Source organism: Cololabis saira, chromosome 8 (genome assembly GCF_033807715.1).
Source record: "Cololabis saira isolate AMF1-May2022 chromosome 8, fColSai1.1, whole genome shotgun sequence".
NCBI classification, from domain to species: Eukaryota; Metazoa; Chordata; class Actinopteri; order Beloniformes; family Belonidae; genus Cololabis; species Cololabis saira.
The window spans coordinates 11971114-11988214 of NC_084594.1; the positions used below are offsets into that span (position 1 = coordinate 11971114).

The window sequence follows — 17101 nt, forward strand, 5'->3', positions numbered from 1 at the left end:
TTAAGCTGTAAACCATGATCAGCAATATTAAAATAATAAAAGGCTTGCAATATTTCAGTTGATTTGTAATGAATCCAGAATATATTAAATTCTTGTTTTTGTAATTGCATTACAGAAAATCACAATATTCTAATTTTCTGAGACAGTCCTGTATATATATATATATATATATATATATATATATATATATATATATATATATATATATATATATATACATATATATATACATATATATATATATATACATATATTATATTCTCCCTGTCTTCATCTCCTCTTTAATTTCAAATCGTACTGAACTTTGCTGTTCCTCAGAATGTGAGAATGTCAGATTAAAAAAAATTCCCACCATATAAACCTAAGAAAGAATGACGTGGAACGTTACCAGCCCAGAAACAGCAGGGAATGAGCGGCCATAGCATGTCATAACCACGTAGTTGTAATGGTGTACAGCTATATGTCTGTGCTGTGTGGGGTTGAAGTCATAATGTCAAGTTGGGAGATACTGTATCATCAAAGGTCGTAAAAAGTAAGAACAAAGATCCTGCAGGATTTCTCAAGCCAAACTGATAAACTGGGAATTAAGGCAGCCAACAAACTCTGGAAAAAAGCAGTGGTGAGAGATTTAGCAATCAAGGCAACAGCAACATCAAAAAGGAGGAACAAGGGGAAAATAACATTGAGAAACCGTTATCAAAAAATAAATATATATGTGAGTTAACAAGCAAAACTCCAAACAGCTCTCCTGGCTCGACCCTTGAACGCTTTACTGGAAAACCAGAGCAGAAACAGAAAGACTGCGTTTACTAAGCTGAGCAATGACTGATAGCATACATGTGTTTTCATTCTGTTAATTATCTTTGACATAGTGTAGACACTCCCTCACTTAATCATTTATATAAAAAGACCATGTTTGTGCTATAATTTTGGAAACATGGCAAAGGCAACAAAGAAGAGCGGCTGTTTTATTCCATGTGGGGTTGACGTCAGCAGATGGATTTTGGCCTGTTTTTGATTGTTGCTCTGCCTTCTCTCCTGAGAGTTTTGATGCATTGTGTGTGTCTCAATTCCTTTTTTTGTGAATACTTTTGAATCCAAGTATTGCCTTTGTACATTGTCCTTTTGTAAAAAGGCACACACAGCCTCTTGCATGGAATCAAAGGTTTGGGAGTTAAGCACAATGTGCTTAAGCTGATGATCCAATAATGATGTCTCACCTCTTTATTACTGAACACGCTCAATAAAGAGAAATCACAATATTCAACTTTATAGACTATTTAACTGTGGACTGATGGATTCCCAAACACACAATTCTTTGTGTCCAGTTCACATGCTTTTCTTGCTGCAGAATGTTCATATTACGCACCGAGTCATCAGGACTTTGCTCACTCACTCACTCACTCACTCATCTTCTTCCGCTTGTCCGTTCCCGGGTCGCGGGGGCAGCAGCCTAGGCAGGGATGCCCAGACTTCCTTCACCCCAGACACCTCCTCCAGCTCCTCCGGGGGGAGTCGGAGGCGTTCCCAGGCCAGCCGAGAGACATAGTCTCTCCAGCGTGTCCTGGGTCTTCCCCGGGGTCTCCTCCCGGTGGGACATGCCTGGAACACCTCCCTAGGGAGGCGTCCAGGATGATCCGGTACAGATGCCCAAGCCACCTCAGCTGACTCCTTTCAATGTGAAGGAGTAGCGGCTCGACTCCGAGCTCCTCCCGGGTGACCGAACTCCTCACCCTATCTCTAAGGGAGCGTCGAGCCACCCTGGGGAGGAAACTCATCTCGGCCGCTTGTATCCGCAATCTCGTCCTTTCGGTCACTACCCAAAGTTCATGACCATAGGTGAGGGTACAGTAGATTGACCGGTAAATCGAGAGCTTCGCCTTTCGACTCAGCTCCCTCTTCACCACGACGGTCCGGTACACCGACCGCATTACTGCGGACGCTGCACCGATCTGTCTGTCAATCTCCCGCTCCATTGTTCCCTCACTCGTGAACAAGATCCCGAGATACTTGAACTCCTCCACCTGAGGCAGGACTTCTCCACCCACCCGGAGAAGGCATGCCACCCTTTCCTGGTGGAGAACCATGGCCTCGGATTTGGAGGTGCTGATTCTCATCCCTGCCGCGTCGCACTCGGCCTCAAACCGCCCCAGCACATGCTGAAGGTCCCGGTCTGATGAAGCCAACAGGACAACATCATCTGTAAAAAGCAGAGATGAAATCCTGAGGTTTCCAACCCGGATCCCCTCCGACCCCTGGCTGCGCCTAGAAATCCTGTCCATAAAAATTATGAACAGGACCGGTGACAAAGGGCAGCCCTGCCAGAGTCCAACATGCACCGGGAACAAGTCTGATCTACTGCCGGCAATGCGAACCAGACTCCTGCTCCGATCATATAGAGACTGGACAGCCCTTAATAATACTCACTTAGCACCCCCCACAGAATGGCACGAAGGACACGGTCAAGGACTTTGGTCAGGACTTTACTGCTAATCCTAATTGCCAAATAAACCTGGACATGTACAGTATATGAGCAAAAGAGACAGGTGGTCTTTTGATACTTTAAGTTTGCCTGTGATGAGTCAAAGTCGTTACTTGACTGCCGAAGGATTGATGTTCAAGACTCGGACCACACATCAAACACCCACCCTGACATGTATCTAAAATAATCACCTTTCCCCTGTAATGTTCTGTGACCCAGCCTCCTTTGTTTTTCTTTTTTTCCCCCGATTCTAATTCAAGATGGCGCCTCCTATGGTCGCCTCGGTGTTTGGCTCTCTGATTTTTTTCAGCTTTCTGTTTATTTTTCCTGTTTTCTGCTGCCCTACACGGGTCACCTTGAGCAGAGAGCAATTCAATAATAATAGCAATAGCAACTGCTAACAATATCAGTTACATGCTGTAACAAGCACCTTTCGGCAATAATCATGTCTGCCTCACTCTGCTGCACCTCCCACTTTTTTGTATAATTTTATATGTTTGTGAGGGACCGGAGCGGCCTCCCCTCGTAAAAGGGGATAAGGCAAACTGGACCTGGGTGATGAGGTGGAAAGGAGAACACGCAGGGCGTGGAATGCCAAAAAAAGGCTTTTTATTTTATGTAAAAAGCACGAAGACATACGGGCGGAGGGCAAAATCAGAATAAAAAAAAATGGCACATTGAGCATAGCCTCACAGCAAGCTACCTCCACTCAGCACCCTTTTGCTGGTATGCAGCCGCTGTTTATGAAGCCAGGCAGAGTGGAGAGGTTGATTGGGCACAGGTGTGCCCAATCAGCAGAACCAGGCCCACCTGTGTGCTGCTCCCCCGCAGACCACGCCCAATCCTCCATCCTGCCACACACATATTAAAAAAGTCCGGTGACGGTGAGAAGGGGAGGGGTTGCTCACTTTCTCACAATGTTATTTTATTCAGAGCTGTCATTTTTCTCTACCTCAAACTGCTGCACCTTAGTTGTTCATTTGTATATATGTCAACAAGTACCACATTTGTTTATTTCCTGCCTAAAGAGCGAAATAACCGGAGTCAAATTCCTTGTTGGACAATGTTCGAACCTGGCCAATAAAGATGATTCTGATTCTGATTCTGATTCTGTCTTTCCTAATTGTGGATCGGCATGTCTAAGAACTGTTTACTTCCTTTATCATGACATCACATGTTGAAGGTGTGGCTTACTTACTTCTTACCAGGACAGACTCAAATGGCCAAGCTTCAACCTTTCTGAACGAGTCTGAAGCCGAGCATTTTCATTTTTCCATTAAAATGTACCATCTTGTCTGCAGCAGATCCCCATGACCCTGGAACGGAAAGGAGCATGGACGGATGGAAGTATTAAATGAGTCTGTCTCTAAATAAGATAAACTAAAATAAAAAAAAGATCCATAAGAATAAATCCTGAGGAAGAAGTTGATGTTCTGAAACCCTTTCAGAGTTGCCAAAGCGATAAGCCGCCGATAAAAATGTAATTTCATGCACCACAGGCGGGAGGATCATTATTTTGGTCTGGCCTTTGTGTAGTAGAGCTGAAAGAGCAAAACTTAGAGCAGAACGTTCATATTGTTTGTATCAAAAAGAAAAAGATTCAAGTTATTGGAAACAAACCATCAAAAGTAAGAACCTGGGTGCAATTTCGAGCATAACTAACGTTCTGATGTTACTCGTAATAACTGAGACAGAGACAGAAAGTACATTAGAGTTCCATGTTTAGATGCTGAAATTTCTTTAGATGCAAAAATCTCCATCTGTCTATTCCACATTTGACCTTTAATAAAATGAACAGATGGTCTCTGACAGCGTGTTATCATAAACAGTGTCATCTAAGGTCCTGAGTGACTTAGTCTTGCACACAAAGTTGTGCAGTGCTGCTGCCGCGTCTGAAGCAGCAACAGCTAACAAATGAAAAGCTTGATTGTTTTTACCTTTTTCATTTCTAGAAAAGAACAGAACACGGCATTGGAAAACATGCTTAGTTAGCTATATTATTCTGGCCGGTTCACAAGTTGCACTGCAAGACTCAAGAACGTTATGAGTCTCTGAACCAACAAGGACAAGTGACTCACTGTTTCAGAGGCAAGACGTCCTCTGGTCATGTTGACTCCCACACAGCCGGGCTGTACATACTGAGTATATAGGAGAGGACAGGCTGCAACTGATTATGTCAGAAGCACAGAGGGGAAAAAAAGGGTTGATAAGCACTAATTTTGAATTCATTAACGATTTTTATTCCTACCACAATAAACACTGTCTGTTTGAGAGCATGATTAAACAATGTGTCAGCACATTAATGGTTCCCTCTTTTACCACGTCGGATCCTCTTCAAGGTTTTTCTGCCATTCTCTGAAGTCAGAGCTTTGAAAGCTCAGAGATTAATTCAGACTCCGACTTTCTCCTTTGTGTTTTTCACAAAAAAATATGATAAAAGAAAAAAAAAACAACAAACCCGACCCCCCCCCAAGGTTGGAGAAATGGCAGGAGTGAAGAATGCACCAGGACAACAGATGTCGTCTGGTCACCTCCGCCCCGGCTCTTGGCTTTCTGAAGCGATGCCCTGAGTTTGCACACATCACGGCCAAGGGCACCAGCTTGAAAGAGAATAAAGAGAGCCTCTTTCTTTCTTCTCCTCCTTCCTGCCGCTGGAGGAGAGGTGCACGCAACGGCGGGGGGGAAACACAACATGATATGAAATAAATGAGCCAGGTTTTATCTTTGACTTTAGCTATTGGTGTCCATTTTTACACAAAGAAAAACATGTTTCAGGAAATGAACAACCATAGACTATAGTTGATGGGGAAAAAAAGGAGTATCTTCACTTGCAGACCCATCCACTCAACAAAGGACAAAGCACAACGGTCACTGAAATACACTGAAATTGACAAAAGTATTAATAATGAAAATCAATACTGAGCATTAATACACTGACTAATGAAAATCAGACATTGCTTTTGAATTGAGATTCAACAGAATCATCAAAAAAACAACTAAATCAAATGGTCTGAAGAAATCAGTTTGTACCCCTTCAAAATATTGAAACTAATTAGACCGTAGCGATGTGTTAAACTGAAGTGTGTTTTGTCATTAAGATCACTGGTATCTTCAGACTTGCAGTCAGTCTGTCTGATTTTAAAGGGGTGAAAAGTAATTTAATCACTTTGCTGTATTGGTATCATGCCGTGCACCAAAATAAACATGGATTAGAAAAGGCAAAGGAGAAAGTCGTCTGAGGAGATTAGAAAGAAAATCATAGACAAATATGTTTAAGACAAAGACTAGAAGACCATCTCCAAGCAGAATGGTGTCATTGTGACTACAGTTGTAAATTTGGCCCAGAAGTTTATAGCATATGGCATTGTGGCTGACCTCCTCCAAGACTATCAAAGCATTCTCAGGTGAAATGTGTTATCTCGTCTACACTTGTGATCTAACCCGTCTACAGGTGCAGAAGAAGCGATTGATTCAAAAGGTTATGCAATAAAATATTAAGTCCGGTCCCATCATTTTCGTCAAGCCAAGTTTCATTCGTTTCTATCTTTTATACCATTCCTTTAAACCACAATTCATAAGCAATGTTTGACTTTCAGTCTTCAGTTTTCAGTAAATCATTATTAGGGCCAGAGCACTTACAGTGCGAAGGCCCAATTGCATCTGTAGGAATTGTTTTTGTTCTGACGAAATGAGGGCCTTTTTGCCCCCCTAAACGTGCCCCAAAAGTTACCAAATTTTGCACGCAAGCCAGGCCTGGTGAAAAATTTGATATTTAATGGTTTGCATTAATGGGCGTGGCAAAATGGCTCAACAGCGCCCCCTAGAAAAATTTGTGCCTCAAGCCCCACAATACGGTCTGACGTACATACATGAAAATCCGTACACCTGTATCATGTCGCAACTTAAAGTAAAGTCTTTTGGCGCCATGGTCGAAACCGAACAGTAAGTCGGCCATTTTGACTTAATCGTGTAATTTTGGCGAAATTTATGCCATTCCTTCGGCAGTTAATACGGTCCGAACCGTAACGTGCACCCAGGTGTGTTATACATCAAAATGTGCGTCCATCCTGTGACGTACCCCCCCTTCATCTGGTTGGTCCATATTTGATAGTTCCTACTTTCTGCCATAACTTTTATGTTTTGACATAAAGAGTCATGGGTGGTGTCATCGGAGTCGGTATTGAGTACTTGACCTTCATTGGCAATGAATTAGCCCCGCCCCTTCTTTTGATTGGTCGATATGTGATAGTTCCTATTTTCTGCCATAACTTTTGAATGGTTTGACATAAAGACACTTGGGTGGTGTCATCGGACTCGGTTTTGAGTCCTTGAACATAATTGGTGCAAATTAGCCCCGCTCCTTCTTCTGATTGGTTGTCCCTATTTTCTGCTATAACTTTTGAATGGTTTGACATAGAGAGTCGTGGGTGGTGTCATTTCTGATATGCTTATGGGGGGCGGTGGCCGTGAGTGCGAGGGCCCGTTCATCGCTGCTTGCAGCTTTAATTTATTATTACTTTTGTCAAGTTATTTCAGGGCCATGCTGGGTTCTTCATTTCTTGAATGGAAGGGTACCAACAAATCTGTCCATGTGTATATCAAATATTTCTTATTTAATAAATAGCTTATATTTCAATATCACGTTGGATGATGTAATGTCACCGCAACACAAAATCTCCAGAAATCCCAGGACTGTGATGCCATCTGCGGGGGTTGTACCGATTCCTCAGCCAGCACAGAATCCCTCTTTTGTCTATAAAAATGAAACGGAGACCGACTCAGTCTCTGCTCTATGTTCAAAGCGGATAATAAAGCAGGTGGATCCGTACCCACAGAGTGTGTGTATAGGTGAGCATCAGCAACAGCATGAAGGGGAATTAATCCTGAGAAGCTGAATGCATTTTCTCTCAGAGTTTGGGATGGAATATATATTTAGACTGCGGATGTGAAAATGTGCAAATGTAATATTCAAAATTGTCATTATCCAGCCATCTATACATGCTTATATATATATATATATATATATATATATATATATATATATATATATATATATATATATATATATATATATATCCTTTTTCTAATGATCCATCCATCCATCCATGCACTGTCTTCCTTTACACTGCCTTCCTTGCACGTGAAAAGAATACATTTAGTGATAGCACTCAGGCATCGTGGAATTGATGAGGAATAATACGATTTTCTGCACGCATGCCCTGCACTCATTTCCTCTACATATTTATTTTGACTTACCATGAGACAGCAGGGAGAAAAGAGGGATTCCATTTGCCTTTATCAACCATGCAATCAAACGTTACGGCCCCAGTGATGAGTGGAATGATTTACAGACCTTGCTGCACATGCATGCAGTTTCAAGTTTGGCACCAGCAGTTTCTGCAACTTCAGCTACTGTGTATTCCATCATAAGGTATCTGGAGTTTCATTAATATTCAGAGTTCATCCCATAGTCATTTCAGAGAGAAAAGGAAGCCCGGACACACATTTCTTTAGGCTTTTTTCTGTGTAGCAGTGGCTCTGCTAGAAATGTACAGGACTCATGTTGCATCCCAAATCCCAATGCATACACTACAACGGCCGACAGCGACTAGCGACAAATCTAGCGACTTTTTCTGGTGTTATTGGAGACTTATCTGGTGGGCAGAGCAGAGCAAAGTGGAGACCCTCACCACTCCGCGTCCAGACTGCAAATGAAATGCGCTTGCGCAAAGCCACCGCTGGCTTGCAGAGCGGGATGTAAATGTAAACGTTTCTTTTTTCTTTTGGGTCACTTAGCCGGTCCCAAGCCCGGATAAAGGATGAGGGTTGGTTGTAGAGCTAGCAATTTCACCCTACATAACAATCTTTTGATTGGCTGTTATAACATTTAACAATACAGGACAAAACTGATGTGTGTAATGTGGACCTAGACAAAGCATTAAAATCATGAAATGTTGTTAATGTTGAAATTATTTTTATACATTTGTAGTTCTAAACATATTTAGGGTGTTTTTTACTCACTTTTGTCTCTCCCACGACGTTATTCCTCTCTCCTACAGCGTCCATTACAGTTATGCAAATGGCCAATTATGCAAAGTAGGCGATGACGTCATTTAGCGACTTCTAGCGACTTTTGGGACAGCCAATAGCTACTTTCCTTACTGAGGAGTTGGCAACACTGCACGGCAGAAGTGTGTCAAAATCCACGTGTACAAAGACAGCCAATCGAGAGCTCCTGGCTGATTTTTTGCGCACACATAAATATGAATACAGACACACACATCTTTTTACGTACACACAAATGTGAATACAGACAAATGTGAATACACACAAATCTTATTACACACACACAGATTGAGATACGCACACACAAATAATATTGGAACAATAATACCCCCATACAAAAGCTTGAATATGTTCAACCTCAGAAATAAACAAGAATTTGCAGCAATAACGGTTATGTTTGGCCACATATTTCATTTCTTGAAAGCATAATTATTCGAAAGAAGAAAAAAACCCTGATATCCACAGTGTAGAATATTTGCTGGTGGAGAGCTTCCACGAATAGAAAAAAATCTTATTTTAGCATCATGGTGTTATATCAGGTCAGATCAGGTAGATGTCCAGTTGAACTAATATAGCATTTAAATCAAATTCAAGAGCTGCTCTTCTTCCAGCAGGAATTTCATGACCCCCACAATAATGAATAAACTTAAAGGCAACATAAGAATCTGAGCCAAACTGAGGTAAAGCCACATACATTTTGAACATTATTGTGGTAAAACATGACCGTTGTAAAGACATCTGTATTTTCATTCATTGCAGATTTTGATGCCGACCTTCTTTAGGTGGATTTATGTTGTTTTGTTTTTTGTTTCCAACCCTAACGACGACCTCTTTCACTCGCATGAACATCTCCTTGGACTTCGTATTGTCAAACAGCTGCCCGAGGCCAAATTGTTGTTTTGGATGACGGTGTAAAAGACGAGATGAACGGAGAAATATCGCCACCTGTTGTAGCAGAGTCTGAAATACTTCAGTCAATCAATCACTAAAATACATCTTGATGACCTTTTCTACTTTACAGACCAAGCATTTCATTCTTTATTCAAAATGTAAAGTATTTGTTGGGTGGAAATATGGATGGGATTTATTTTCTGCTATTTTCTGTTTTAAAAAAAAAAGCACATCAGCCCTGCTATCAGCTCTTTTGAACCCACATCTGGTTTACTATGTTTGTCTCTGCAGATGGCAAAAGCTTTGCTCCAGCTGTTCCGATGATCTAGAAACAAACCAGGGTGCAATAACTGAATGTGAAAAATGGAGAGAACTAGAATTTTAATACTTAGTCAAAACATAATTGCATCTTCTCTCGAAGAAAAAGAAGACAAAAAAGACAAAATAATTTGAATAATTTTATTAAACTTTGTTTTTCAGCCATTTGCTGGCATAGATTACCAAGCCAAAGCACAACAAAATATATAAATATACAGTTTGTGACTTCTATATGTACAGATAAAATAAACTCCACTATGATCAAAATAAATACATGACATATTTTTTTACCTTTATAACTTTGAGACACAATGGAATCTCCTCTCAAAGTCTTAATTCTCTTACATATGCATGTTTTTAAAAGTACTAAATTTGAGACTAAGACTATTTCTCACACTGACAAAAGAAGAGCTGAAACTAATAATGTATCATTAGTATATCTAGCAACAGAAACATGTCAGGGCAGGTGTGATGTTATTAATAATATCCTTTTAGGCATTCGGCGCACATAACAGTAGGATAGCTAAATGAAAGAAACCAATGCTACAGTATCATACAGCATCATACAGCATTTACAGCTGAAACGTGGCCACATCAACATGCATTTTCAGGATGGAGTAATCCAATCTGGTTTTTCATCAGAACTAATCTTATTCACCAGTAAACAACTAATCATCAACACTAAGCACGACTTGAATTCTAACTTTCATTCCAGATGGGTTTGCTCTATTAGCCTACGCTGGAGTGTTTTTGGTTGTTTCCTTTTCAGTTGATATCAAACAAACACTACAAGAGACAGGTGGCCATGCCATAGGCGAGAGACGGGGGTTACAAAGTTCATAAAGTAGCTTTTGCATCGCAGGGATTCCGTTGCTCCCCAGCTTATGGATGTGGGACATGAAGCCGCTGTCCGTTTTGACATAAGTGGCACGATAACGAGCAGTCAAAGGCTGGAGCATTAGAAGATGCAGCTGGAGAATGCTGAATGATGCCACTGACTCCTGCTTTTAAACACATGGACGGCTCTTGATCTGGTCAACGTGTGTCTGTGCGTGTGTGTGTGTAAAATCGTGTGTGTGTGTGTGTGTGTGTGTGTGTGTGTGTGTAGCCTTGTCCATGGCTGGATTCAGTTGCTAGTTATCGGTCATAATCCACCAGGAAGCTGAGGAAACACAAAAAAAATGATGTTACGATCATCAAGATATTGTATAAATCAAGGAAACTACAAATCATTCATCCATTTAAAATATAATAACTACCTAACTGATTTAGTAAGCAATTGAAGTACTGATACAGAGCCAGTTTAGAAGGTTTATTCTCAATGGAGATCAAGTACAGTTTGACAGAATGTGTTCTTTAAACACCTGGTGTAAAGCTCCTCTAGAAAAAGACATGAAAGTGAGATCTAGTGACCGTCAGTGGAGCGGAGAATCTCTCAGAGCAGCTTCCAGCAGCAGCAGCAGTGTCTTGTCATTTATTTAGTTTTCTTTATGTTTTTATACCCTCTGTTATTGAAGTCAGGCTTTCCCATGTCATGTTCCTCCAGTGTGGACGCCATAAACTATTCAACATTTTCCTCCTAATCAGTATTTTGTGGCTGAACAAGACAAGAAAATAAACCAACAAAACATACAAAAAAACAAACTCAACATGCAGCCGCAAAGATAATGATGGCAAAAACCATCATTACTATGGAAGCATATGAGAGCCTATTTTCAAATTAAAATGCATTTGCTGTGGCTGCATTATTTGAGTCAAAAATCAAATTAATAATATTTAATCCGCTTTGCATTTTAATTTTCTTCTTCAACACTGCTTATTCTTGTACTTAATTCAAATTAAAAAGAAAAAGACGTTTGAGATTTAATTTTCAAATCATGCCTCAGCAAATAGTTACCAATATTCAATTTTAAATCTAAAATGTGAAAATTAAAATGCATTTCCCCAAATGCATTTTAATTTGAAAATAGGCTCTCATTTGCTTCCATACATTACAAGAGTGAAAACAATATCTCTTACATTAAAAACACCCCAAATCGACTGGAGTCTTAGGATAACAAACAGAGAAATACATTAAGATTCCCTTGATTCCTGTTTTCTTGTACCTGGAATTAAATTTTTAATCATCCCTGTTGATGTTAATACGCTCTAAAACCACCCATGTCTATTACCCCCCCGAGCCCTCTGAAAGGACATGAGATTCCCGTGTTTACACCAGAACTCTGATTCCACGCCTGACACCATCAGCGGTCCCGGGCGCGAGTCACAGATGTGCTGGGAAACAAGGGGGGTACGGTAACCTAGCAACGAGCACAACCTGCCCAAGCCCACGCAGCTCCATCACAATCTGCAATCGACGCAAAGAGGCAGAAACAACAATTAACACTATTGTTTACCGACGTACGTGTGAGTTCGGTGCCGCCTCCAACAAATGAACCAACTGTCAAGTGAAGAGCGTCACGATCGTGTCCTGGGTTCGAGTGGCGGTGAATCACGCTGTTCTGTTATCTGTTGTGGACCTTGATGCGATAACGAGCACAGTGCAGAATGTGTGTGCGCTTCACGCAGGATTCAAATGTACACATGTAAGACCTTTTATCCTTATTTATTTATTTTTCAACCCTCATATCTCTTTGAGCCCTTTGTAGTAACAAGTCTCCAGAATTTGAAAATGCCACTTTCTGTTTTGCTGCCTTTGAAAAACATTGTCACCCTTTAGGCTCCAAAACCAAAGTCAAAGATAAATATGGTCCGGAAAAAAGTACAAGCACAGTTACTTTTGCAGTGAATGAGCTGCCTTTGCAGCCGCTTTGATGTTTTTGTTTTGCTCCTTTTGCCTGTGATTTTGGGGAACGATGATTTTAATGTTCACAACAATACAAAACAATCTTAAAAAAAAAAACACAAAAAGCTGATGTAAAAGAAGGCTACAAGAATTGTGGAGATTTGCAGAGGGGACATGCTGAAGAAAAACACTTGAAGATGCAAAAACTTTAATTTATGGTGCTTAAACAGCTCCACAAGGATTCAGCAAAACTAACCCCTTATGATATGGATAATCATATTTCCTCCAACTCTAGTAAGGGATGACCTCATAAGTTACTTCTCAAATAAAACTGTTTTTATCAGAGTGATTATTCATGGCATCCTCCCCAAATGACCTTTTCCAGGGTCTTACGTGCATTTCTTTCCACAAATTTTGTGTATTTCACACTACAAAGTCATGGCTGAGGAAAAATCAACAGTGCGCCTGTTGATTTTTGGCTGTGCCATCTTTGACTTGACCGGACCATCTCTGACCGAAGTAATTTGCTGAATAGGCTCCAGCTGATCCAGAATGCAGCAGCACGAGTACTGACAGGAATCAGCAGGAGAGACCACGTCTCTCCAGTGTTAGCGTCGCTCCATTGGCTACCTGTAAAATTCAGAATCCAATTTAAAATTTTATTACTTGCATATAAAGCCCAAAACGGCTTAGCTCCGCAGTATTTACAAGATTTGATAGTGCCTTATGTTCCTGGCAGAGCTCTCCGCTCCCAGAGTGCAGGTTTACTCGTACTGTAGTTCCTAGAGTATCTAAATGTAGATTTGGAGGGCGGGTGTTCTGCTATCAGGCACCATTACTTTGGAACCAACTTCCAATCTGGGTTAAGGAGGCTGACACCACCTCCACCTTTAAAACTAAACTTAAAACCTTTCTGTTTAGTAAAGCCTATAGCTAGTGTTTAGTAAACCTCTAGCTGGTGTTGGTAAATCTCTAGTTAGTGTAAACTCTAGTGTGTTAGAGTCAGTAGTCATAGTTGCAGCTATAGAACAAGACTATAATAGTTAGTCTCAAATATAGCTTCGCGGTAGATATGCTGCTATAGGCCTATGCTGCAGGAGGGCACCGACTTGATCCGCTGGGCGGTGCCTCTCACCCTTCTTCTCCTCTCCTTTTCCCTTCCTCTCTTCTCCATTACCCATTTTTATTTATTATAAATATCTCATAGCTATCATTTTTGTCCATCATTCCTGTAGTTTCTTGTGCCGGCCCCCCTTTTTTCTCTTCTGTGCATGTTTGCAGGCCGGAGCCTCGGGAGCTGCGTTCTGGCCTGCGTTCCCGGTCCCACCCCCCATCCCCGGTCATCCCATTGCTGCTTCCACCTGCCTACGTGGATGTCTGCTGTGTGCTGCTGACGCCCCCCCCCCCCCTCTGATCATCCTGTTGCTGCTTCCGCCTGCCTGCTTCATTGCCTGCTTCATTGTTCGTCATCCTCAGTGCCAGAGCGACTTTCACGTGTTGTGAGAAGGAATGGCAATGTTATAATGTGGTAAAAACTTAAGATTCCTGAGTTGCAGATGCAGAACTGAAATACTGGAATGAATTTGAATGACTAAAATGAAGCCATCAAAGGAAAACAAAAAATAAATTGGGTTCGTATTACTTGCAATTAAATAAAAAAGCAATTGAAAAAGTGACTTTTTTTCTCTATATGTTCAACAACATAGTTTTATTTTATTTTATTTTGGTTGGTGTTACTTGTGCAGTTATTTGATACAACATGAGGAGTTCTAAGGTAAATAAATCAACAGGATTTCATGGAGCCTCGCGATGTGATAAGAACATTCGTGGTAGCCTCATTTAACCAGTTTCACTTGTGCATTTCTAGACGGGATATTTCTTTTCCTGAGGAAACTCTTCAAAAGGAGTGATTGCTGGACACACAGTGAGGGAAGCGAGACTCTGTTCACATGGTGACAAACAGCCCAAAGCATCAGAAAAATGACTGATCTCAGAAGCAGCGATCAGTCCAGCCGATAACGAAGCAAGCCCTGCTAGCTCTCTTTCATCGTGCAAGAATTAATAATGTGCAGTCGCTCCGGGAAGAAAAACCTCACATGCCCAAATGCACACTAATAATCAGCTCAAAAACATCACGAACCCCGTGGTACGGAAATATCCTTATCAGGTCTTGCACCGTCTTACAGTATGTGTATTGGTACATGTGCTCACATGTACACAGAATGATACCTACTTATGTGCATGAATGCATTCACTGAACCACAGATACAAACCTGGGAGCAACATAGTAGAAACCACTTCAGCATCCTCCAACATGTCAATGACGCAGCGCTGGAAATCTTTGCTGCTGTTGGACTGAAGATAGCTACAAAGATGGACAAAGAACAAAACAAGTATTATGATCTAAAATGTTATTATAATTCATGAAAGCTTTGATTTTATGTGAACCCTTTCATAAAAATGGAGTAGGAAAAGTTGGTGAAAACTTGAACTTGAATTAACTAGTTTTCTATAAAGTCACAATTATAGTTTAACCCAGTGGTTCCCAAACTTTTTTTGCCAGGCCCCCCTTTTGTAAGTAACAGAATTTTCGAGCCCCACCCCCCCCCCCCCCGACCCTAACACAGACACACACATCTTTTGCATTCAAATGCGACTGCAATTTATTTCATATATTGAACATATGTGCGAAAAAACTGTCCATCTCTGTAAAAATAGATTTTCAACCTGACCAGCTCACAGAGATTGAAACAACAACAATACAAACAGGAGCCAAAATCTGAACATTTGCTCTACAAAAATTACACCTTTAATCCCCACATCTTTTCAGTGATGTGAGTGGGCATGCTTCATGTGTGCAACACATTTCTTTTTTTTTTCCTTTTTACTGTACAATACAGCATGCATTACTTTCTACATATTTTTGAAAAACAGCAGCAACAGCTAAACAAATAATCAAAATGTCAACAATTGCTCTGAAAAAATGTCAGTTTTAATCCCCACACTTTTTCAGTGAATGGGGGGGGGGGGTTTGTTCACGTTACAGATCCTCTCAAACCGGTTGCAGGTGAGATATTACCACATGCATCTTCCTTGTGTTGTGGGACCTGAAGCAGCAGGTCCCCGGTTAGATTCCCGCCGGCCAGACCATTACTTCATGTCATTCCCCTTCTCTCTTCCCCCTATTTCCTGTCTCTCTCTCACTGCACATATGTGTTGAAGGCAAAATCTTAAAGAAATAAATAATCTTAAAAAAAAAAATGTTTTTAATTAATCTACCTTCCAACATGACCGCGCCCCCCCTGCAATAGCGCCACGCCCCCCCTAGGGGGCGCCCCCCCCAGTTTGGGAACCACTGGTTTAACCGAAACTCTTTTGTCACATTAACAGTGCTAGAGTAAAAAGAAAGTGATCCCAGAGACAAACTGGTTTAATGAAAGCTATTTGGAGTCTTTACATTGTACCCCTGGAGTTGAAATGACTAAGAAAGTGTGGCTCAGAGTGATAAAATACACTAAAATACTTTAACTTTGACTTTAACCTTAAACTTTTCGAACATGTAACTGAATTATGTTTTTTGATGTGTTTTTTTTTCTTTATGTGGTGGAATGCCCACCTGTATTTGTTTCTCTTATCTTTTTTTCTTGTTTTTTTTTTTATAAATGTTCGAAATAAATAAAAACGAACGAACAAACTTTGATTTGAACTGTTCCTCGCAAAAAGGATGATGCCTGGAGACTAACAATCTAAAGTATGTATGTGGAGAGTTTGGTTCATGACCTTCCTAGAATTGAATGCCCCGCAAATACGAGCCAAAGTCTCTCTCCCTCTCTCTCTCCCTCCCTCTACCTCTACCTCTACCTTTACCTAACCATTGTAAATTATTGACAAGGCAAGGCGTTCATGGGAGAACAACACCGAGACAGCAGCTGCTCTCCAAACAAACAAACAAATAAATAAATAAAGTAAAATATCTCAAATATCCTGCAGCATGTGGGAGCATCACAGAATGGCTTCAGATAAAGAAAATCTGCCTGTTGGATTGGGCCAGTCAGAGCCCAGACCTCAACCCTGCTGACCCGCTGTGGAATCACCTCCAGGTTATTTGTCTATTATTGGGACTAAGATGAAGATCTGGTGCCAAATTAATTAAATTGCCACTGCAGAAAATACAGCATCTATGCAATATAAAGGTTGCACGGTGTAAACAAATGAGGTTTCTAAGTGTGAAAAGATCTAATTATGTACGCGCACTTCCAAAAGATTCAGATCTGTTGCAATGAAAATATTTTTTGAATAACATTTTAGCGAATCAGAGCATGTCAATATTGTCATTGGTGTAAGTATAGAAGCAATTTAAAACCATCAACGATGCACATTTATGTGTGTATGTTTGTGTGAGTGTGTGTTTACAGTATGTGTGTGTGTGTGTGTGTGTGTGTGTGTGTGTGTGTGTGTGTGTGCGCAAACAGAGAAGTGGGCCATCTGCTCATCTTCACCAGTGGGGAACATTTCCATCAAGAAGTTAAGAGTGCCAAACAGTCTGCCAATATCTAATA

At 40.9% G+C, this 17101-nt stretch overlaps 2 protein-coding genes across 2 annotated transcripts in view; one reads left to right on the forward strand and one right to left on the reverse strand.

Annotated features, from left to right (window-relative positions):
• Positions 1 to 17101, forward strand: part of tox2 (TOX high mobility group box family member 2) — a 570456-nt gene that overhangs the window by 265073 nt on the left and 288282 nt on the right. The window lies entirely within an intron of this gene.
• Positions 10384 to 17101, reverse strand: part of necab3 (N-terminal EF-hand calcium binding protein 3) — a 52524-nt gene continuing 45806 nt past the window's right edge. Inside the window, exons 12-13 of the mRNA XM_061728410.1 lie at positions 14816 to 14907; positions 10384 to 10919 (exon numbers count right to left, since the gene is read on the reverse strand). Of these exons, the coding sequence (XP_061584394.1) occupies positions 10891 to 10919; positions 14816 to 14907 (121 nt within the window). The 3' untranslated portion in view covers positions 10384 to 10890. The remainder of the gene's footprint in view (positions 10920 to 14815; positions 14908 to 17101) is intronic.